Consider the following 22,298-nt stretch of genomic DNA (forward strand, 5'->3'; position numbering starts at 1 on the left):
AATATCAATGTGTGATGCCTCTTGCACGCCCCCTGCAGGGGGACCTGGGCCTCAACCCAGGTGTGTGCCCTAACGGGGGAATAGAACTGATAACCCTCTGGTTTGCAGGCCGGTGCTCAATCCACTGAGACACACCAGCCACAGCAAGAACCTTTTTTTAAAAAAAGATTTATGTAGTGTGTGCTTTGTGTGCCGTTTCCCCTCCTCCCATTTTAATGTATAATTTACTTACAGGAAAATCCACCCTTTTCAGGGTTCAGTTTTAGAGCTTTGACAAATGCAGAGTTGTATAACCAACCCTACAGTCAAGACACGGAATAATTCCATCTCCCCCCAGACTCCTCTGTGCCCCCCTATAATGAGCCTTTAACCTCTACCCACAGGCAACCAGAGATCTGCTTTCTCAGTTACCTCCTCGTGAGCTTTATTTAATCCCACCACATGTTTAGAACATAATACAAAGTAGCAAGTAAAAACAAAACCACTTCATTGGAAAGAATAAAAAGCCAGAAATAGATTCCATATTGTAGAAAATTCTAATGGGATGATGAAGGGCTTCAAAAGAAGGAGGTAAGCTCTGGCTGATATGGCTTAGTGGGTTGAGCACCAGCTTGTGAACCAAAGGGCACTGGTTCAATTCCCAGTCAGGGCACGTGCCTGGGTTGCGGGCCAGGTCCCCAGTAGGGGCACATGAGGGGCAACCACACGTTGATGTTCTCCCTCTCTTTCTCCTCTCCTTCCCCTCTCTCTAAATAAATAAATAAAATCTTTAAAAAGGAAACAAAAAAATCTTTTTTAAAAAAATGAGAAGGTAAGGACGGATTATTTAATAAGAGGGGTTGTGATAAATGGACAAAAGTGTGGGGGAAAGTGTCAGACATTGTACCTCCACCTGCAAAGTAAAATGGACATGTATCAAGGAGTTAAAGTTTAAAAATCAAGTTCCAGGAAACCAGCAAAAGGTGAAACAGACTATTACTGAATTCGTGGAGAAAAGCTAAGTTTTCCTGCTTTGAAGCAGTCCCTCCTTCCCACAAAAAACAAATCAAACACACAGTCCCAACGGGACAAGATTGACAAAATCGACTAGGTAATAAAACTTGGTGCACGCTGAAAAGCGACAAAACAGCGACGCAAGGAGAACCACATACTGGGGAAAGCAATGACAAAGGTGAAAAATTCCTGAGGTGTCAGCCAGGCATTCAAAGTTCTCACAGAAGCTGGGCTTTGCTCACACCCAGCGAGGCTGTTGGGCTGGTCAGGGCTCCCGCAGAGGAAGTGGGGAAGCCTGGGGAGTCCGCAAAAGCCTGTGAGGTCCTGTTGGCTCGGAGGCGGCCTGGGCCTCAGCGGGTGGCCCCAGGCTAGGCTCACTCAACTCTCCGCCCCCGCAGCTCCGCGTGGGCCAGACCACCCAGGTTCGAAGTGCACAGACGCAACTCGCCAGGATGTTCCAACACCCGCGGGCTCCTGGCGGGGCTCTGGACCACCCCCTTCCCTGCGTGTAGAGTTAAGGTTCTGAAGCCATTGGAGCCTCAGAGTATTTTTGAGCATGTAAGATGTTCCAAGTACATGGTGTTGGCATACAGCAGTGCTGAGTACGAAGTCGTGGGCCCAATGGAGCTTTTATTCTTAAGGGGGCGTGATTTAGGAGCCGAAAGACAATAAACAAAATAATTTCAAGTCGAATGCTATTTTAAAAAAAGAACTGGGTTGTGCAAGTGCTGTACAGAAAACCAAACAAGATTGTGCAAGGGTGTTTGCGGGGTGGAGGGTGGGGAGGAGGCGTGGAGGGTTGAAGAGGAGGATGTCCTGGAAAGAGACTGGCCCGGAAAGGGAGCAGGAAGTCAGGGAAACCTAGACCCAGCCTTTTTTCCTTGGGCTGTTTTCTAGCTGAGTCTCTAAGGCCTCGGCCCCCGGAGGGGTAGGGGGCTCCTCTGCCCCGCCCCTCCGGAACAACCTCTTGCTCTGGGAGGAGCGTGAATTCAGTCCAGTCCTGGGTTTGGGGTCACCCTTACTCTTTAGTACAGTTGTTCAACCCGGTCTCCCTGTACCTGCCAAGGAGGGCGACCAATGACCAATGGAGGGCAGCAGGGCAGGGGCTGGGCCCCCGACCCCCACCTCACCCCACCAGCAGTCTATACTCCTGTTGAATTCCCAGTGCGTAGATTAGGTACAGGTTTAGCGGCAGGAAAAAGTGACTTTTCTTTTAAACATCATGTGATGTATCGAAAAGAGCACCAAGGAGCCATCGCGGGAGCCGAACCGTCCGACCCACGTCATTCCGTAGTCCTTCCTTTGAAGGAGGGCAGGGGCGGGGAGCCGAGTCGGCACAGGCTTTGGTTTGGGGCTTCCGAGTGCGGAGCCGGACGCTGAGACTGAGTTATGGGGGCGGGCGGGCCAGGCGCTTCTTCCCGGTGGGAAAGCCGGCTCGCCAGCCCCACGCACCCCCAAACTTCCCGGGCCAGCGAGCGAGGTCGGTCCGATCCCTCCCGCATCCCGCACACGTGGAGGGTCGCGATGCAGCCAGCAGCTCGGGCGCGGGCCACGACCTCGGCTTCCCGCCGCCGTCGAACTCCTGCGGGCGACTCCACTCTGGGAACGCGGGAGGGGAGGCTCGGCGCCCAGGCGGACGCGGGACGGCACCCCTCCGCGAAGCCGCAAGTGGGCGAGTCCCGACCGGCGGAGCAACCGCCGCAGCTTCCGGTTCCGTGGACAGCGGCGCCGGAAGCCGGGGCCGGGCGGTCGCGCCAGGTGCGAGCTGCGGCTTCCGGCCGGGAGGTGCGAGTGGAGGGGCGCAGTGGGCAGCCGCTCCGCCGGGCTCCTCGGCCTCCTCCGCCTAAGCACCCCTCCCCGTCCGCCCGTAGACTTGTTTGCTCCGCAGCCGTCGGCCCGGGCCGGGAGCTGGAGCCCCTCAGACTCGTAGGACACTCGTGGAAGCTCCCCTGCCGGGGGAATCGCCCCAACTCCCACATCCCGTCGTATTGTGAGCCGGCTGCGTCGGAGGTAAGCCGGGGCGGACGAGGGTCGAGCCTGCTCTTTTGAAGGATGAGGAGGAGTTTGACGGTCATTTGCGTTAATGCAGGTGAAACTCCCAGTAGGGCTGCATTCCAGGGAAAATGGTGGGCCTTTTGGTTAACAACGAAAGATTGAAACTTCAAACCGAGATTTATAAGGAAGAAAAGGAGCGTTACATCCTGGGGTCTAGGACAGCATCTCTGAAGAGATGGAGTTTGTATTGAGACCCGACTAAGGAGCCGGCCACACGAAGATCTGGGAGAAGAGTGTTCCAGGCAGAGGGAACAGCCAGTGCAAAGGCCCTCAGGCAGAAATAAAGTGAATGGGGTCAAGGAAGAGAAAGAGGCTAGTGTGATTGGAGTGTGGTACGGAAGGGGACGGAGGTGGGGGAGGTGGTGGGGAGTGGACTCACAACTATTTAGGCCATAAAATGGAGGGTGGGTTTTATCCCAAGTGCAGTAGGAGTCGGGTTCTAAGCAGAGGAGTGGCGGGGGTGTAGGTGGAGAGTGGACAGAGGTGGGGATACAAAGGTGTAAGAGTTGGGTCAGTCAGGCAAAGGGACCTTTCTGTGATTTGCACAAGCGTCCCTTCTCCCTCTTTACCCCAGAAGGGGTTCTCCTGTTTCAGGATGCTGAAGCCTGGGGACAAAACCCTCATGCATGTCTTGCAGGGATTTTATTATTTCACTCTTGTGTCCCCCTGCCCGCCCCCCGCCCAACAGATTTGAGCTCAGGCCCTCTAGCCTGGAGGGTTAGGGAGTGGATGCACCGTTTAATCAGCAAGTGCTCACTGAGCACCCACTGCGGCGGACCAGGCCATGGACTGGGCACTGAAGGGAGAGAGGGCGAGAGAGACTGGACTCCCGGCCTGAGCCTCCCACAGTTGAGGGGGGGAGACAGACGGGTGGACAGGCACTGACCACACTCCCCGTGCTGTGGACTCCTATGTGCGTGGTCCGGGCGTCCTCCACCGAGGTTTGTGAGGCAGAGGAGGAGGCAGGGAGATTCCAGCGAGGGTTCTGGGGAGCCGGTAATTACGCTGCATCTGGCGCTGCGTCTGGTGCTCTGCGAGCGGAGGAGTGCGGAGGGCACCTGGACAGAGGCTCAGCCCGTGCAGAGCGGATGTACAATGATGAAGGGCTGGTATGTCAAGCTGTGGCAGTGTTGAGGAGAGGGGGTGAGAGGATCCCACGTGTTCCTTTGGAGGGACCAGTTTGTGAAAGATGGGCACGCGCTCTACCCTCCTGCGTGGGGAAGATGACCGACCACGGCTCAGTCCACGTGGCTCGCCCTGGGCCAGCTGAACAGCCTCCTGGGCTTTTTGGATGGAACACTTGCAAGCAGTTCTATTTTCCCAGCTCATTTATTTTATTTTTAAATGTTTTAGTAAGTTTTCTTGGTTCATTGTACGTTTAATTGGCCCATGCAGGGCCTTTTCCTCCTTTGTATTTATTTATGCATTCCCTGTTACCCACCCCCAGCCCCATCCTCCCTTCTCCCCGCACCGCGGGAAACCACTCTGATGTGTTCGGTGTAAATCCCTGTATTTGCATGTGTCCTTTCTTGTATACATGTATGTATTTTTTAAAAATATTTTACTTATTTATTTTTAGCGAGAGGAAAGGAGGGGGAAAGAGAGGGAGAGAAACATGATGTGCAAGAGAAACAGCAATTGGTTGCCTCTCTCACGCCCCCAACTGGGGTCTAGGCCCGCAACCCAGGCAAGTGCCCTGACTGGGAATTGAACTGGCAACCTTTCGGACCACAGGTCAGCTCAGTCCACTGAGCCACACCAGCCAGGGCTGTACGCATGTATTTTTTAATGTACACAAGTAGTGTTCTCCCTAGAGTTCACTTCGTTTCATTTTTCCCCTCAGTGCCACATTTTGGGATCTTACTGATGCTGCCGTGGGCATCTCTGGAGTGTGGTTTCTAAATGTGGTTTCTAAATGCTCTCCACGTTTTCATAGATGCATCCCCCACATTTTGCTTCCTAGACTTACCAGCTCCCCCAGTGGTGAGGCCTCTAGACTGTCTCTGACTCCCGGCCACTCCACACAGCGCTGGGATGAAAATCCTTGTCCCCATCTCCTTTCTCAGCTCTTTGAAACAGTTTCAGGATTCTGGCCTGGGCTTCCCTTTGCTGATACAATCCTGGTATCAGTTGGTGTCAGACAGGGCCCTACTGTTTGACCTTGGTGAGGTCCTCATCATTCTTGAACTGTGTTTGCTTTTGATAAATTGTGATTCTGATTCCCACACATTCTTGGCAAACGTTCTGTTGTGCTGCCATCTTTCCTAGTCGGTGATCTCACAGGCTCTACGGTTAATTTCCCACTTCCTGTCGTCACTCACTGTTGCTGTCCACTCATTCCAACCACAAACATTCCCTCCCCTGGTGAGGTGGTGGCCTGGCAAGCTGGTCCAGAAAGCATGGTGATGCCAAGTGCTTCAGAGACGGGCTCCGGAGCCGGACCGGCAGCTTCAGTTCTCAAGTCCTCCCCTTCCTGCCACGTGACCTTGGGCAACTTACTTAATCTTTCTCTGTCTCATTTTCTTGTCTGTAAAGTAGGTCTAATGATGTACCTACCTCGTAGTGGTCTCATACGAATTAACTAGTGAATGCACGCAAAGTCATTAGAACCATGCCTGGCACGAAATATGCCCCTATGAGGTGTTAGCTGTTAACAGCAATAGTAACTATTATTTAAATACTGTTCCAGACAGGAGTCCCTGTTATATTTTGCGATAATGGCTCATATCCCGTGATGGGGTACAGGCACACTTGTTTGCTTCTACTTGACTTGATTGTACTTCCAGATGTTGCATTTTCATCAACATTGAGGCAAAACCTTCCACTAGCAAAAAGGTTGCAACTCACCGAAGGCTCAGAAATGGTTAGCTCTTTTTAGCGATAAAGTATTTTCAGTTAAGATGTGCCCTTTTTTAAAAAAGAGAGAGTGTGTTGCGCACGTGGCAGACCGGTGTGGCGTGCACAGAAGGTTTACTCGCACTGGGAAGCAAAGTCCGTGCGACTCGCTGGACTGCGGCACTGGCTTTATTGTGCTGTTGGCTTTATTGGGGTGGCTGGAGCACCCACGGCCTCTCCGAGGTACGCCTGTGTTTGCGCGGGAGGCAGGAAGAGGGTGACGTGTCTTCTAGACACCACGATTACCAACTCTTGTGTATTAGCATCGGCCATGAGGAGAGATGGCAGAAACACGTACAAAGCTCCGGGTTCCATTTGCCCGTCACATGTCCCCTGGCTGCGCTGAGAGGACGTGGCCAGGACCCACGGTGCTGGTGGGCGTGGGCAGGGAGGGATGAAGCTGGAGAGTCCTGAGGGTCACCTTGGGCACAGATTCTCCCGTGGCATTCGTTACTCTGCACTCTTCTGTGGGAGCATGGACGACCGGCTGGACTGGGACATCTGAGAGCGTGCTTTCATTTCTAGGCCCTGGATGGAAGTCTAAGAGAGAACCCTGTCACCAGCAATTTGAGGATTGTCTGTGTGTTCGGTGACAAAGGCTGCTCTCAAGTGGAGGGGAGCGGTGGCTCAGAGTAGAAGGGACTTAGGACAGGGACCTCAGTGGTAGGAGAGGTGGACAGGAAAAGGTGGCATTCTTTCAGCGGCATAGTGAGGAGGGAAGGTCGTGTTACCGAGATGTGTTAGTGCGTGGGGGCGGCGGCCCTTGGACATCATTACTGGGCGATGGGAATTGAAGTCGGAGGGTCTCCTCCAGTGAGAGCTGTGTGGCGTGTGGGTGAGGCTTTCCTGGTATGCGGTGAGTGGAAGAACATCGTGGGCCATTTCAGTCACACCAGTCTCGGGGTGGGTCCAAGGCCTTGGCACCCCAGACCTGCCTGATGACAGTGTAGTTTCACCACAGGCCGTGTGTTTGATGGGACACAGCTTCTGCTTGGGAAGATGACAGAGTTGTGGGGATGGGTGGTGGTGAGCGTTGCATGGCATTGTGAGTATATTCGGTGACACTTAAAAATGGTTAAAAGGGTAAATTTTATGTGCCGCTGAAAGAATGCCACCTTTTCCTGTCCACCTCTCCTACCACTGAGGTCCCTGTCCTAAGTCCCTTCTACTCTGAGCCACCGCTCCCCTCCACTTGAGAGCAGCCTTTGTCACAATTTAATTTTACCACAATTAAAAAATCATATGTAAGCCCTGGCTGGTGTAGCTCAGTGGATTGAGCACCAGCCTGTGAACCAAAAGGTCGCAGGTTTGATTCCCAGTCAGGGCACATGCCTGGGTTGCGGGCCATGCCCCTGGTTGGGGGTGTGCGAGTGGCAAGTAATTGATGTTTCTCTTGCATGGGTGTTTCTTGCCCTCTCTTTCTCCCTCCCTTCCCTTCTCTCTAAAAATAAATAAATAAAATCTTTTAAAAAATCATACAAAAAAAAGTACTGAAGTAGGAGGATGCCAGCTGGGAGCAAGGCAGGGACAGCTGCTAGAGGGGTCACCCCTGAGCTGCCTCAAGTGGGATGAGCCGCTTCTCAAACAGTTGGGGAGGTGACAGGAGGGCTTTCTGGGGAGCAGGAAGCTGGGGACTGAAGCTGGGGTAGAGGGCACAAGCCCGTTGGGCCAGTGCGGCCCGCAGTGGTTCCTCAGGCTGTATTTCCAAATGCCAGCCTTTAAAGGCTGTCTTCATGGCTCCTGTCACGGTGCTGCAGAGGAAACCCAGTCCACTAGCTGAAGGGAAGGTGGCCGTGACCAGTCTATGGAGACTCGTGGAGTGTGACGCTAGGCGGTGTATGCACGGATTTCTAGTTAGTGCCGCCTGCTGAGGGCTCTGCGAGACCTGCCACCTCTTCTCGTTAAAAGGAGACAAGCAGGGCCCTGGCTGGCTTGGTGGGAGTGTCATCCCGTGCACTGAAAGTTTGCGGGTTCGATCCCCAGTCAGGGCACACACCTAAGTTGCAGGTTTAATTCCTGGTCAGGGCATGTACGGGAGGCAACCAATCACTGTTTCTCACATTGATGTCTCTCTGTCTCTCCCTTCCTCTCTCTCTAAAATCAATAAACATATCCATATTTAAATAGAGAGAAATGAGCAAGAATCGTAGAGTGAAAAGAGTTGCAAACAGTTTTCTCACCATGATTCAAACTACCCCTCCTCACATCTACCGGCGCCCTCCACTGGGCACCCTGGCTAGGCGTGTTGGAGCTGTGGACAGAGACGTTAAGCTGGGCTTGTCTGAGCATGGATATACGATACAGGTGGGGTGAGGGGATCTGGGAGGCTTCCCCACTGTGTGCCGCAGGTGGGGCCTGACACCCCGGACCCTCCTCCCACCCCCAGGCAGAGGCCGCCATGGAGCAGTGTACGAGCGTGGAGAGAGAGGTGGACAAGGTCCTCCAGAAGTTCCTGACCTATGGGCAGCACTTCGAGCAGAGCCTGGAGGAGCTGCTGCACTGCGTGGGCCGGCTGCGGGCCGAGCTGGCCAGGGCAGGTGGGTGCCCCCCACGAGAGCCCCACACCACCTCCCTGTGGGCCTCGGAGACCCCGGGGCTACTTGGTGACAGTGACTTTTCCTGCTCCATTATTCCTTGTGGATTTATTACTTGGCGTTCAACTAGAAGGAAACTTTCCCTTCTCCCTTATTCACATATTTATTTATTGTCAGTTCTCACTTAGAACTTATTATTTTATTCCATGGGTTATAATCCATTACTATTGTTATATATTTTGATGCTCAAATTGTGTTAGATTTGACCAGAGGTAGCCCCTAGTTTCTATGTCCTTTTTAAAAAAAATTGAGCTATGATTCATGTTAAAATACACCCTTTTAAAATGTACAATTCAGCCCTGGCTGGTGTGGCTCAGGGGACTGAGTGCCAGCCTTCGAATCAAAGGGTTGCTGGTTCGATTCTCAGTCAGGGCACAGGCCTGGGTTTGGGGCCAGATCCCCAGTTGGGAGTGCTATAGAGGCAGCCACACATTGATGTTTCTCTCCCTCTCTTCTTCCCTCCTTTCCCCTCTCTAAAAATAAATAAATAAAATCTTTAAAAAAAATAAAATGTATAATTCAGTGGTTTTTAGTGCATTTACAGAGTTGTACAGTCGTTACCACCATGAAATTTCAGAACGTTTTTATCACCCCCGAAGGAAACAGTAACTCCTCCACTCCCCCTCCCCTGACCCCGGGCAACCAGGAATCTGCTTTCTGTAGACTTAACTATTCTGCACACTTCATGTAAACGAAATTGTACAATATGTTTAACTTTGAGGAACTGGAAAACTACATTTTTACAAATGTAGCTATAACTTTGGACATTCCTACCAGCAGTGTTTGAGGGTTCCAGTTTCTCTACACCCTCCCCCACTTATGTCTTTAATTGTAGCCATCCTAGCGTTTTTCTAATGACTAATGACAGTCCAGCGCCTTTTCCTGTGCTTGTGGGCCGTTTATATATCTTTGTTGAAGAAATGTCTGTTTAAATCTTTTGCCCATGTTTTAATTGGGTTATTTGTCTTCTAATTGTTGAGTTGTAAGAGTCCTTTATGTATTCTTGATACTGACCCTTACTGGGCATAGATGGGTTTGCTGGTCCACTCTACTATATGGGTTGTGTTTTCACCTTCTTGATAGTGTCGTCTGAAGCACGAAAGTTTTTCATATTGATGAAGTTATTTTTCCTTTGGTTGCTCATGCTGCTGTTGTCTGTCTAAGGAACTACTGCCTAACCCGCAGCCGTGAAGACGAGCGCCTCTGTTTTGTCCGAGAGCGTTGTAGTTTGGGCCCTTACACTTGCGCTTTGGTCTGTTCTGGGGCGCGTTTTTGTGCGTGGTGTAAGGTCCAGCTTCATCCTTTTGCTCGTGAATATTCAGTTGTCTCAGCGCCATTCTTTCTTCTCTTGTGTCCTTTTTGATGTGGTCGTCTTGTTTCTTTCAGCAGTCTTTCATTTTCTGGCCCAATAAGATATTCCCTGGAATCAGTAATTTTTGCAAGTAGCCATGGTTCTTTCTGTGGGAAATGGTATTTGAAACCAGTAATCTAGGTGGTTACTGGGGTGTCGTTGTTTTTAGGTTTGTTTTTTTAGCAAATGCACCTTCCTACCTTCCTGCCTCCCCCCCCCCGCCCCATGCCTATGTATCCATTTACCCAGCTGTCTTTGCATGTTGCAGACAGAGCACTTGCAGCCATGTCTCCAGTTCCAGCCCAGCCCAGTGTCGCAGGGTTCTTCCCAGACTTCCCCCACCACACCTGCATCTCTCTTCAGCAGTGAGAAGCCCGACTGCCAGTGCCTTCCTCCCCTGCCCAGTCGCTACAATACACAGACAGTGTTTCCAGAATTGCTACACCACTGAGAATAAGCAAATCTACACAGTAGCGTCTGTGTCCTTTTTATTTTTATTTCTTAAAGAATGCACGCACAAGAGAAAAGCCTTCAAGGTCAAACAGAAGGCTGGCAGTGAAAAGTGAGTCTCCCTTTCACCCTGATTCCCTGTTTCTGTGTACCTCCCCCAGAGTCACCCTGTTCTGTTTCTCAGGTGGCCCTCTAGGCAGCATCTCTGCGCTGGTGGGCAGAGATTGTGTGGGGGTGTCTGTCCCCCCTCCTTTTTTGCACACTGTCTTGGAGAGTGGTCCATATCAGCACGTAGGATTCTGCCTCATTCTCTTACCATCATGGGGTTGTGCCATGCTTGGTTTATTTTTAGAGAGAGGGGACAAGAGGGAGAAAGGGAGAGAAACATCAATGTATGGTTGCCTCTGGTGTGCCCCCCACTGGGGGCCTGGCCAGCAACCCAGGCATGTGCCCTGAGTGGGAATCGAACCTGCGACCCTTTGCTTTGCAGTCTGGCGTTCAGTCCGCTGAGCCACACCAGCCAGGGCTGTGCCATGCTTTTGATAGCATCTTTTAACTGTGTGGCGGAAGCGCTTTTCTCTCGCTGGTCTGAAACTCATGTACACTGTCCTCTTGGTTAACACGTGGCTATGGCTGCAGTGTGTTTACGGGGAGAACGTATCTTCTCGGGGATTTGTCAGGTCTGACGGCTCTCGCAGGGGTCCTTGGTGGTAGCCACTGGGGGATTGCATGTTGAAAGGCTTTAGTTTCCTAAGAGTGTGGCTTTGCCCTAAAGGGGATGTGGCTAGGGACCCTGCAGTGCGGCCCTCTGTGACCAGGGTGGGGGATAGAGTGTGAGAAAGGGGTGGCAGGCTGGGCTTCGGAGGGCAGTGCTGTTGCCAGGAGTGGAGCGTGCTTCTGCCCTGACATCCTGGGCTAGGTTTATTTTTTAGGACTCACTCACAAGCACAGAAACCCAGCTCAGGCTAGTTCAGGCTAGTGTGAACAGACACACACATACAAACAAAGGGGAGCTGGATTTGAGGGCTCAGCTAACTGAAGGGTCGGGCCCAGCTGGACCCAGGCGCCCATGTCATTCCTCAGTCCACACTGGCTCCGCTCGCAGAGCCTGCTTCCCCGAGGTGTGAGGTGCCCCCGGTGCTGGGCAGAATGCATCTCTCTTCCAGGGCCTCTGGTCTCAGAGCTGAGACTCTCCCCGGCCCTCTTGGGTCACATTCCCTTCCCTGAACCGAGGTGATCCATGTGGAGAAGTGGCATAGATGCTGGGCCGTAAGAAGGACCCATTGCCCTGTGTCCCTTCCTCTCCTCCAAGCCCCACCTGCTTTCGGTGTTTGATCTGGCTGCAGCCCAGTCACTTCGAGCTGGTGTCCTGAGCCAGAAGTCCCTGAACTTCCCTGGCAGTCCGTGGCCCACCAGGCGTCCTCAGAGTTGATAAGAGGCATGAGCGTGGAGGCAGCGTTTTGCGGTTCAAAGCCTTCTCCTACATGGCGCCTCACTCAGGATAATAAGAAGCTGTCCAGGGTGACGGCAAGGAGCACAGACTTCAGCTCTGTCACTGCTGTGTCCCCTCGCAAGTCACTGCTGCAGCCTCCTCAGTGTTAGGACGGGGCACTAACAGTTCCCACTGCACAGCATGGTTGTGAGATTTAAATGAGCCAAAACAAAGGACCTACCCACGGATGAACCAGCCAGTTCCCATCGTGCAGTGAGAAGCTGACAGGACCTGAGACGGAAGCCAGGTCTTTCACCCCGGAGTTCAGGCTGCCTCCTGGGCCCACGGGCAGCGTGTAGGATGGAGGAAGCAGGGGCAGCTTCTGCTCCTGTGTCTTGACTCACGGCCAGTGTTTCTCTGCAGCCCTCCAGGGGACCTCTCTCTCAGCCACCCTCTCCTTGGTGATGTCCCAGTGCTGCCAGAAGATCAAAGACGCCGTGCAGAAACTCGCTTCGGACCACAAGGACATTCACAGCAGTGTTTCCCGAGTGGGCAAAGCCATCGACAGGGTGAGTGTGTGCGCGCGGATGGGGGTAGGACCCTGGAGCTGGTGTGTCCGGGCTCATCAGGAAAGCAGGTGTGGGGCGTGTGAGTGCTGAGTCTCAGGGCTCTGTCTCTCTCGTCCTTGTCAGAACTTTGACTCTGAGATCTGCGGTGTGGTCTCAGACGCGGTGTGGGACTCGCAGGAGAAGCAGCAGCAGACCCTGCAGCTGGCCATCGTGGAGCACCTGTACCAACAGGGCATGCTCAGTGTGGCCGAGGAGCTGTGCCAGGTAAGGGCCCGGCAGGGAGGGTGCTGGCACCTGCCTGCTCTGCTCTCTGCTCTGTGGTTTTCTTAATGTTCCTCTCTTGTTATTCCTGAAATCAGTTTATTTTAGAAAGGAAATCAGGCCTCCAGCCATAAATAGAAGATACCTCTGAAAAAGAGAGACGGTGAAAAGGGAAGGCAGTCATTTCTAGCTGGGGTTGGGTGCCAGCCGGGGTCCTGAGCGCGGCCTGGTCCCCCTTTCTTAGAGAGGGAGGTTAGCAAGATGAGAGAGCAGCGCCGTTCGGTGTTCAAGCGCACTGGCAGCGAAGGTAAAGGGCCCTTCTCTTAAAGTGACTGAGAGGGTTGAAAAGCAATGCTTTCTCACGGTGCTGCTCCACACAGGGCCTGGGGGCTGTCTCCCTTAGCCTGGGTGAGGTGGCCATCTGCCCTGAGGGAGGCCAGAGGGTGGTACTCAGCCTCCCAGGATGAAAGTGGGAATGAGAGTGACCACGTGGCAGGCTGGTGACAGCTCCTCCTCGCGCAGACCCTGGCTGTCTCCAGCCTGCCCGTGGCAGGTGAGGTTTTCTTAGAGCAGAGCATTTTGGAAACTGTCCTCCGGTGATGGGACCACATTCTCCCACAGGAATCTACGCTGAATGTGGACTTGGATTTCAAGCAGCCTTTCCTGGAGTTGAATCGAATCCTAGAAGCCCTGCACAGACATGACCTGGGGCCAGCCTTGGAGTAAGTGGGCCCTGGGACGGACCAGTAAGGGACAGAGCTTGTCTGTGGTCGTCATCTCGCCCAGTGTACTTGACGTACCCCCAACTCTGCCTTGTGGCCTCACATAGGCTTTTGGAGACCACCTCTCTGTCCTGGCTGCCCTGGTGCTCCTCCTCTTGCCCCACCAGCCCCACACTCAACTGGCCCCCTTCTTGGCAGATGGGCCGTCTCCCACAGGCAGCCTCTGCTCGAGCTCAACAGCTCCCTGGAGTTCAAGCTGCACCGACTGCACTTTATTCACCTCCTGGCCGGGGGCCCCGACAAGCAGCTGGAGGCCCTCAACTACGCCAGGCACTTCCAGCCCTTTGCTCGGCTGCACCAGCGGGGTAAGTGCCCAGGGTGGGTGCTGCTGCCCCCAGCAGATGTCAGCGTATCACCAGGGTGCCGCTCCCCAGCCTGAGAACTCTGACCCCTCCTTCACTGTCTCCAAGGGGAGCTGCAGACTCCAGTCGTCCTCCTCTGCCTGTCACAGCCTTCTAGCTTCATCTCAGAACCACCTCCCGTCCCTGGCGCCGGCTGTGCCACCCCCACACGCAGAGCGCACGTGGCTGTGTGGGCCGCGGCACGCCTGCCCATGTGCTGGTCTGCCTTGGCGCCCCCGCAGCTCCCTTCCCACTCGGGTTCCCAAACCTCAGATGGTCGCTGTCAGTTCCTACCCTGCTCTAGGAACTTGTTTCTTTAGCTCCCTTCATATTTATGACTTTGTATTTTATTGAGAAATAAACATGAAAAGCAAGCAGTCTAATTAAACTTTAGCTAGATGCCTCCTGCGGGTTTTTAAAAAGGAATATATTAGCTAGTGTTGGCGAGCAGACATGAGTGCCGCCCCCGAGACCTGAGATTCAAGGTCTGTTCCCTGGTGCAGGCGAGGGATGAGAAGAGAGCCAGGCCCCTCCTTTCCTGTGTTCAGGGGGGTACCTGGCCTTGTCCCATGGACACAGTCCCACAGGATTTCAGGGAACACCAGTTTTGCCTGAGGGCATTTCAGTCCCTGCCCCCCTTGACCCTGCTGCTCTTGGGGCTGGGCTCCGAGCCCTGGGGAGAGGCTGCCTCCTGGGCCCTGCACGTCCTGAGCTGCACCGGTTGCCTTGTAGACATCCAGGTGATGATGGGCAGTCTGGTCTACCTGCGGCTAGGCTTGGAGAATTCGCCCTACTGCCACCTCCTGGACAACAGCCACTGGGCTGAGATCTGTGAGACCTTTACCCGCGATGCTTGTTCCCTGCTGGGGCTTTCTGTGGAGTCGCCCCTCAGTGTCAGGTACAGCAGCCCTGTGCACAGGGCAGCGTGAGTGGGAGGACTTCAAGGGAAACCGTTTGCGAGGCCTGCCATCTGCCGGGGACTGTGCTTGGTGCTTTCACAGACCTATACTGGCCCTCTGAGTCATTCTTCCAGATAGGAATCACCTGTGTTCACAGTTGGAGAAACTGAGATTAGGAAGTTATGGCCCGAGGTCACCATGAGGTTAGTGGCAAGGTCAAGGTTCCTGTTGCGTAAGGTCTCTTGAATGAGGTCCTCATCTTGCCCATACCTTGAAGCCTGATTATCACAAGACCCTCCCTACCCGGCCTTCCTGCAGCCCTCGCCTCTCAGACACCGCCACCTCTCTGGTAGACTTGAGTGGCTGAGTCCCACGTTTGCGGGGTTTGCGGGGTTTTCACTCGGAGTCTCCTGTACAGTAACGCTCTTCCCGTGATTGCACGGTGACCTGGGAGTTAGAGGTTCTACCGTCCTCACTTCACAGAAGAGAAAACAGGGGCTCAGGACGTGAATGAACTTGCCTAAGGCCTCACAGGGAGTAAAGGGCACACGGGCCTGCCCTCAGGGCCCCTCGCCACACCACACATTGTCACCACCCAGTGTCCCGGTGCATTTACTGAGACTGGTTTTGGGATCGCATGCCCGCCCCAAGTGCTAGACTCCGGTTGGAGGACGGCATTTCCCAGCAGGACCACCGCCTGCACCTCACGCAGGACAGCTGCCCTCTGCCTTGCAGTGGTCTAGCACCCAAAGCTCCAGCCAGTTGGCTCCCATCCCCACCCAAAGCATGGTGAGGTCTGAAGCTGTGCCCCGTTTCTGAGGGCCTTAGTCGATGAGCAGTTACAGACGGGCAGACTGGGGCCTTTCACACTCATCACTGTCCCTGTCACACCAAGGACCTTTCAGTGGTTTGGACGTACTGGTCCCTGCCCCCTGGGTCTTCCTTTTGTCTCTCCTGTAGGTTCTTAAGTTTTTCTTTCTTTTTTTTAAAAGATTATTTATTTATTTTTAGAGAAGGGGGAAGAGAGGGAGAGTGAGAGAAACATTGATAGATAGATCAGTTGCCTCTCACATCCCCAACAGGGGACTTGGCCCACAGCCCAGGCATGTGTCCTGACCTGGAATTGAACCAGCGACCCTTTGGTTCGCAGGCCAGCACTTGGATCCACTGAGCCACACCAGCCAGGGCAGGTTCTTAAATTTTGAGGTGCCTTGGAATGACTCGAGTTGGACCCACGTGACTACTTATGTGGCACTTTGTGAGCAACCTGACATTCTCAAGGACCGATTTGCCCATGTGCCACTTCAGAACCCTGACCCGAGTCCCGTACCGACACATGCGCTGGCCCTTTGGTTTGTCTGCTGGGGTCTTGGCCTGGCCGCTGCAGCCCCGCTCTCTGTCCTGCAGCTTTGCCTCCGGCTGCGTGGCGCTGCCCATGCTGATGAACATCAAAGCCGTGATTGAGCAGAGGCAGTGCACGGGGGTCTGGAGCCACAAGGACGAGCTGCCGGTGAGCCCTGGCGGAGGTGTGGGTAGCAGGCCCTGGGGAGGACGGCCACAGCAGGACGTGGGACTCACCCCTGGGCTGGCCCCCCCAGATTGAGATTGAACTCGGCATGAAGTGCTGGTTCCACTCGGTGTTCGCCTGCCCCATCCTACGCCAGCAGACGTCGGAGTCCAACCCCCCCATCAAGCTCATCTGTGGCCACGTCATCTCACAAGATGCACTCAACAAGCTCGTTAATGGAGGGAAGTAAGTGCCCTGTGCTCTTCATTTCTGGGGTGGCTCCCTACTGGCAGCCCCTTCAACGTTCCTGGTTCTTCTCCCTTGCAGGCTGAAGTGTCCCTACTGCCCCGTGGAGCAGAACCCAGCTGATGGGAAACGCATCATATTCTGACTCCTGCCTAGAAGGAACTTGGTTAAAACAAGGTTTTCACCCGTGAGGCGTGCTGCCTCACGGGGTGGGTGGCTTCATTTCAGAGCAGCTAGCTGGCCGAGTGCCACTGCAGCAGAGGCCCAGGAGGGAGGCGAACCAGCCTGCATCAGACAGCTGGCTGCTGGACTGTCCCAAGCGGGAAGCACTGGCCTCTAGATCCCACCATCTCCCTGTTTCTACTGCCACTGACTTGGTAGCAACTGACAGAAGGACCAGAGGACTAGGGCTGTAGCGGCAGGTCTTCCATCCCTGCCCTCTGCCAGGTCGCACTGCCGAGCCAACACCCCGCCTATGCCTCCCACTGCACAGCCTCACCACTGTGTCCGTCGCCCACTGTACATAGTCCGGGTTAGAACTGAGCACCGTTGCTTTGTAACTTTGAGCAAATATATTCGCAGGCCTTCTCCTTCCCTTAGCTTCACCAACAAATCCTACGTGTCCATTGCACACAGGTATTGGCCTGGCTGCTCGGACCATGGCAGCCAGTGCCTAGTCAGCAAGAACCCAACCTGCATCTCCGCTGGGGCGGAAAGGCTGGGAGCTGTCAGCCCCTGGGGAAGGTGCCTTGACATACCCATGCATAAAATCACACCACCTCCACGTTACACAGCAGGGCTATGGCTTGTCAGGCAGAGCTTGGGGTTTAAACCAGGATAAACCCGAGTTCTTTCCAGTTCATTCCTGGCTACCTGAAGCCTGGTTGCTCTGCGCAGAGCCCTGTGCTGGCCTTGAGAGCAGGAATGTACCTTAAGCCTAAAACTTTGGAAGGGACTGGATTACCAGGGCCATTATGCCAAGGCAGAGAGAGGGCTCGGGGTTTTGTATTTAGCTTCATATTCCTATTTAAAATACCCTGTGTGGGTGGGCAAGTTGCTTCCATAAGCTTCCAGTGGCACTCAAGGCTCATGCAGGAAGAGGACCGGGGTGTCCCCGCCATAGAGGCTGCAGGCTCCCACGCAGTGGCGTCTGGGCTCAGCTGCCTTATCCTGCAGCTCCCTGCTGCTCTGCGAGTGGGAGGTGAAGGCTCGGGGGTGGCAGCAAAGTCTGTTCTCAGTTTGAGTCTAGCACCAGCCCTGGCAGCCGGGCATCAGTGCTGAACACTCGTCAAATCCTTCAGGGCCTCTGGCGAGAAAGGCTGCTCCAGTCTTTCCTGCCCCCCAACTCCTTGGCCCCACCAGCAACTTCTGCTTTCAAAAACACCCACAGGCTCATCACATTGTATTTTAGCATTTACTTCTCTTCACCTCATTCTTGAAACTGACTGCCAGGAAACCCAACAGGAAACAGCACTGAGGGAGATGCTGTCAGAGCTGCCTGGGAAAATACGTGCCTCAGGAGACTGGGAGACACTGAATGTGCACAGCAGGAGGGCAGCCAGCTGGCCCCCTGCCAGCCCAACAGCTTCTGGAGCAGGTGCCCAGGCTGCTGCCCAAGGCCTTCAGATGGGTGGGGGCAGGGCTTGCACCTCCTCCAGGCACTCATCATAGGCCTCCTGGTACTCCCCGTGGGGCTTGACCATTATCACGCAGGTGGGGCGCTTGGAGCCTGCGGCTGCACCCAGGTCCTGCAGAAGAGAAAGAGGCTGTTGGGAAAAAGGCCACACACCTATATGCCGGGCGTCACATACCGATGACCCACCGGCCTCATCTGTCTGACAGACGTGCTGTTTGGTTAACAACATATTTAAAAACATTTTGAATTGGTAGCCATTATTTAAAGTCAGCAAAGTTACAAGTGGTCCAGCAACACCAGGCCTGCATTTCCTCATGGCAATGGTGAAAGGGCCCCAGTCAGGTGGGGGCTGTCCCCTTAGTTAGGGCCGGTGCTTTCCAGGTTCCTACCGTCACTCACTCACTCCCTGTCTCCCGGACCTAGCTCCCGCTACGTACGGAGAAGGAGCCTGGTCCCTATACAACACCCGCCCCCCCCCCCCCAGCACTGCACCCACCTAGCAGGACTAACACGGGTGCAGCGTGTTAGCTGACAAAGCACGTCCACGTAAACCTTATGTTTCATTCTCACTGCAGAGGAAGGGATTCCCATTTTACAAGAAGGAAATATTAAGTGCTGAGAGGTAATTCACCAGCAGTCTCCCACCCAGGAAGCAGCAGAGCCAAGAATCCACGCAGGCCTATACGAAGCTCACACTCTTTCCACTACGGCCTGCAGCTACAGACCCCACCCCAGACGCTCTCCTCCAGTGCTGACCAGGATGAGGGCTCAGGTGCTCCTTACCGTCTTAGAGGGGATGTAGACGTAGGGCAGATTGCGGTCCTCACACATAACGGGGAGGTGGCAGTATACCTCGATGGGCAACGTGTCTCCTGCCAGAACCATGATCCTGGAATGGCAGAGACAGTCATTGCTAGCTGCTCATTCCTCCTTTGGCCTTTGGGGTGCCGACCCAGATAAGATGGTCTCTGCCCTTGAAGAGCCCAGGTATTAATGTGGGTCGCCCAGCCTCTAAGAGTGTATGTAGCAAATTTGTTTGGTGACTGGGCTCCTCTGGGGAGGTGATTTCTGTTTCTTGGCAGCCAGTGCCACTAAGTGTGACAAGTCGTATTGCACTGGGGGAAATGAGGTACAGGAGGGGCCCCAAGGAATAAGAGCTCAATTGTCTCTGGAGAGTTAGAAGGGAACCAGGAGGCCACACCTGAAGAGACAGCTGAATAATGACTCTGTGGAAGCCCCTGGAGGGCAGGGGGAGGGGGAAGCATTTAAGGAGGAGATTCAGAATGTACCAGATAAACAGAGGCAGGCTGATGGCAGCCTGGGATGGCTTCGGAATCCAGGACAGAGACAGGGTCAGACAAGAAGACCAGAGAGACTGCCAGGGGCCACACCTAAGGGCCTTGAGTGCCAGGCTAAGAAGCGTGGGTTCAGTACCAAAAGCGACAGGGAACCAATGAAGGCTTGCCAGAGGATCCTCAGCTAAGGTTCCGTGCTGGCAAGGTGCCAGGGTGCTGGCAAGGGCCTCTGGAGCCCTGAAGACACAGAAGAAAGAGTCTGTTCTCCAGGGGTGAGATGCAAACACCTGGAGAGAGCTCTTGGTTCCAAGTCCTGGGTCCACACTCTCCTAGTTTTCCTCTTGCCTCCTGGACTTTCCTCCTCTGCAGGCTCCTCTTGTTTGAGTAGCTTTTAAATGCTGGGGCTCCTCACAGCCTGGTGCTCGGCTGCCCTCTCAGTACCTTCTTGCTGACACCGTCCATGGCCATAGCATCAAGTCCCATTTATGTGCTGACAACTCCCAGATCTATTCTCTCCAGCTTGGCCCTCTCTCTTCCAAGCTTGCAGCCCATTTGGCCATCAGTCTATTGAACAAACAGCTCTGCTAGGGAGAGGGGTCACAAGTCTAAAAGGCACCTCAAATTGTCTAAAATCAAATTCATGATCTTCCAACACAAACCCAGCCCCTCCACTGTTCACTCTCTCAGTGAGAGGACCTTCTGTCCATTCAGCTGAAGTCCACACCCCCTCACTCCATGGCCAAAAGTCCTCTCGGATACAACCACTTTAATTCTCTCCATTTCCAATCTAATCAAAATCACCCTCACCTCTTCTAGACCACAGTAGCCTATTTCAGTGTTCCTGTCTACTCCTGAGCCTCTGATTCTTTCCAAAGGTGACACTCCCTGGCTTTAATCCTCAGTGCCCTCCTAATGCTCTGAATACAAAATCCTAACTTATCCTGGCTCACAAACCCTCCTGAGAAGATAGCACTTCTGCCCACCAGCACCCTCTCCTGTGCTGGGACCTACTTTCTTCTAGCAGAGCTCCTCCCCTCCAAACCACTCCCTCCATCTTCAGATCTCAACTACCCCTCGCCCAGGTAAGATCTCCCACTGAGCATCAAATCTCCCCAGCAGTCTACCTCCTGAGAACCTACAAGGTACCAGACACTTCTGGGGATAAAGTGGGGAGAGGCTTTATCCTATTCTCAAAGAGTCGTCAGAAAAGAAAGATGTAGAGTAATGGAGTTTCTCATTGCATCCTATACTTTTTTCTTTTCCTTCATAGTTAGCTGTCACAACTTTTAATTTCGTGCGTGAAATCTCATTAAAGTAATTGTCTCCCCATGGCACAGTGCCTGAAAGAACAGACACTGAAATAGTTGAGTGAATGAAGCTGGCTCATTCGATGTGCTTCCCCTGGAATTAATTTTCCCCGTGGTGTCCTTGAGCTAGGGTAAGTGAAGTGATGTATTGGTTCGCTGCAGTGAAGGTAATTACTGACTGCCTGATTATTTTCCAGTAGCGTCAGCACACTATTACTGAGCACCTACTAAATAACAGGGGCACTGCCCTGGCTGGTGTTGGCTCAGTGGACTGAATGCCGCCCTGTGAACCAACAGGTTGCTGGTTCCTTTCCCAGTCAGGGCACATGCCTGGGTTGCAGGTCCCCCGTAGGGGGCCCTCAAGAGGCAACCACACATGGGTGTTTCTCTCCCTCTCTTTAAAAATAAATTCCTTAAATAAAATAAATAGGAGGGATACCTTCATTACCGTTTAAAACGCAAAATCCAGCGGAAGGGGGTTCTTACCCTTTCTCGCCTTTGTTGACAAACTTCTGAACCTCTTTCACCCCGCGCCAAATCTGCTTCTGCTTCACGGCTACAATGACAGAAGGGTCAGTCGAGGGGACCTCGTCCCGCCACCCACGTCCCCACGGGCCACCGCGGCGCCCGCCGGACCTTTCTTGATGCATTTGTAGAGCTTCCGAGTGAGGCGGCGAGAAGCCAGAGGCTGTGCGATGGGGTTCAGGTTCACCAGCAGCTCGTGGTAAGTGCGCTCCCCAGAGCACGCCTCCACTTGAGCCTCCTGCCTGTCGGGATCTCCCTTTATTTTGGTCATCTCAGCGGCCGCGGTACCGACTCCCAGTAGGTGATACACGAGGCCCGCGCTCCAGGAATCACTTCCGGATCATCCGCTCTAGTGAAGCGAGCCGAGCACCATAACCAATTAGGAAACGAGGTCTCGGACTCAGACCAATCGTTGACTCTCAGCTCTTTAAATAAAGAGGGGCGGAGTCTGGGCCGCAGGGGCAGGGCCAGTCCCTCCACTGAGAGGCGGGGCGGGGTTCGGGCCGCTCACAGCGCACCCTACGGGAATCCGAGACTAGGAGCGGAGCCGGAGGGAGGTGGGGCCTGCAGGAAGCGCGAAGCAGGGGAGGGACCTGGGAACCTGCTCCGCCTAGTGCGGGGACCTTTTCCGGCGAATGCCCTGGGAGCCGGAGGTGGCGGCAGTTCCAAGGAGAAGGGCTCCTAAGAGCCTTCGGTTCTGCGACTTGGGAGCAAGAATACGAAGTCGGCCCAATGCGATTCCACATCGCCTCAGAATCTACCTCCTCAGGTAGACAGTGCGCAGCCTGGGCAGGTCCCGGGTGCTGAGCTGGTCCTGGGTGGTGTGCCCCATGTGCCACGGTTCAGGTGAAGCCTGACGCTGCTAACGGTTTCCTCCGTTCTTGCACTGTTTCTGATACTCTGCGTTCTCTTTCCTAGCAAGAGATGGACGCCCCTCTCGCGCAGCGCCTCGGTCTAGACCGCCTTTCCCCAGAGAACCCGTGGATCGCTCCCTCTTCCCGCAGGGATCTGCCCACTTGTTGCCCACGGGAGAGGGCCCCCTGGTGACCACCGTATCTAAAATTACAGTACCGCCTCCCCGCGACCGCCCCCTAACCCTCATTTCTTGAACTTCCTACTGCCGCCTGGCTTCACACACGGAGGACACCCTGTGGGGTGAG

The 22,298-nt window shown here is 54.1% G+C and overlaps 2 protein-coding genes across 3 annotated transcripts; one reads left to right on the plus strand and one right to left on the minus strand.

The window, feature by feature from the left end:
• Positions 1-2,352: 2,352 nt before the first annotated feature.
• On the plus strand, positions 2,353-16,970 carry RMND5B (required for meiotic nuclear division 5 homolog B). Of its 2 annotated transcripts, none has more exons than XM_024577841.3 (10): positions 2,353-3,003; positions 8,330-8,480; positions 12,194-12,339; positions 12,463-12,603; positions 13,222-13,322; positions 13,521-13,687; positions 14,456-14,621; positions 15,931-16,132; positions 16,221-16,375; positions 16,457-16,970. In XM_024577841.3, the coding sequence occupies exons 1-10, from the start codon at positions 2,383-2,385 to the stop codon at positions 16,518-16,520; spliced, it is 1,914 nt and encodes a 637-aa protein (XP_024433609.2). In that variant the 5' UTR covers positions 2,353-2,382; the 3' UTR covers positions 16,521-16,970. The 2 variants fall into 2 exon arrangements, with proteins under 2 accessions (XP_024433609.2, XP_024433611.2); XM_024577843.3 differs by having other exon boundaries at positions 2,355-3,003; positions 16,030-16,132.
• An 805-nt stretch (positions 16,971-17,775) lies between these two features.
• NHP2 (NHP2 ribonucleoprotein) lies at positions 17,776-21,487 on the minus strand. The gene is made up of 4 exons (XM_024577844.4): positions 21,250-21,487; positions 21,100-21,169; positions 18,795-18,900; positions 17,776-18,123 (listed from the first exon to the last, which is right to left on the minus strand). Exons 1-4 carry the CDS (start codon positions 21,407-21,409, stop codon positions 17,998-18,000), a joined length of 462 nt encoding a protein of 153 aa, XP_024433612.1. The 5' UTR covers positions 21,410-21,487; the 3' UTR covers positions 17,776-17,997.
• Positions 21,488-22,298: the final 811 nt, after the last annotated feature.

Source organism: Desmodus rotundus, chromosome 10 (genome assembly GCF_022682495.2).
Source record: "Desmodus rotundus isolate HL8 chromosome 10, HLdesRot8A.1, whole genome shotgun sequence".
NCBI classification, from domain to species: domain Eukaryota; kingdom Metazoa; phylum Chordata; class Mammalia; order Chiroptera; family Phyllostomidae; genus Desmodus; species Desmodus rotundus.

What these genes read in the sequence shown, in the direction of transcription:
- RMND5B (XM_024577841.3), top strand. Translation starts at nt 2,383, where the DNA reads ATGGGGGCGGGCGGGCCAGGCGCTTCTTCCCGGTGGGAAAGCCGGCTC. An exon ending in TGCTCGGCTGCACCAGCGGG is followed by an intron (nt 13,688 to 14,455) that starts GTAAGTGCCCAG and finishes GTTGCCTTGTAG; the next exon opens with ACATCCAGGTGATGATGGGC. An exon ending in GAGTCGCCCCTCAGTGTCAG is followed by an intron (nt 14,622 to 15,930) that starts GTACAGCAGCCC and finishes GTGCCACTTCAG; the next exon opens with AACCCTGACCCGAGTCCCGT.
- NHP2 (XM_024577844.4), bottom strand. Translation starts at nt 21,409, where the DNA reads ATGACCAAAATAAAGGGAGATCCCGACAGGCAGGAGGCTCAAGTGGAG. An exon ending in GTCAACAAAGGCGAGAAAGG is followed by an intron (nt 18,901 to 21,099) that starts GTAAGAACCCCC and finishes CTGCCATTCCAG; the next exon opens with GATCATGGTTCTGGCAGGAG. An exon ending in TCTACATCCCCTCTAAGACG is followed by an intron (nt 18,124 to 18,794) that starts GTAAGGAGCACC and finishes TCTCTTCTGCAG; the next exon opens with GACCTGGGTGCAGCCGCAGG.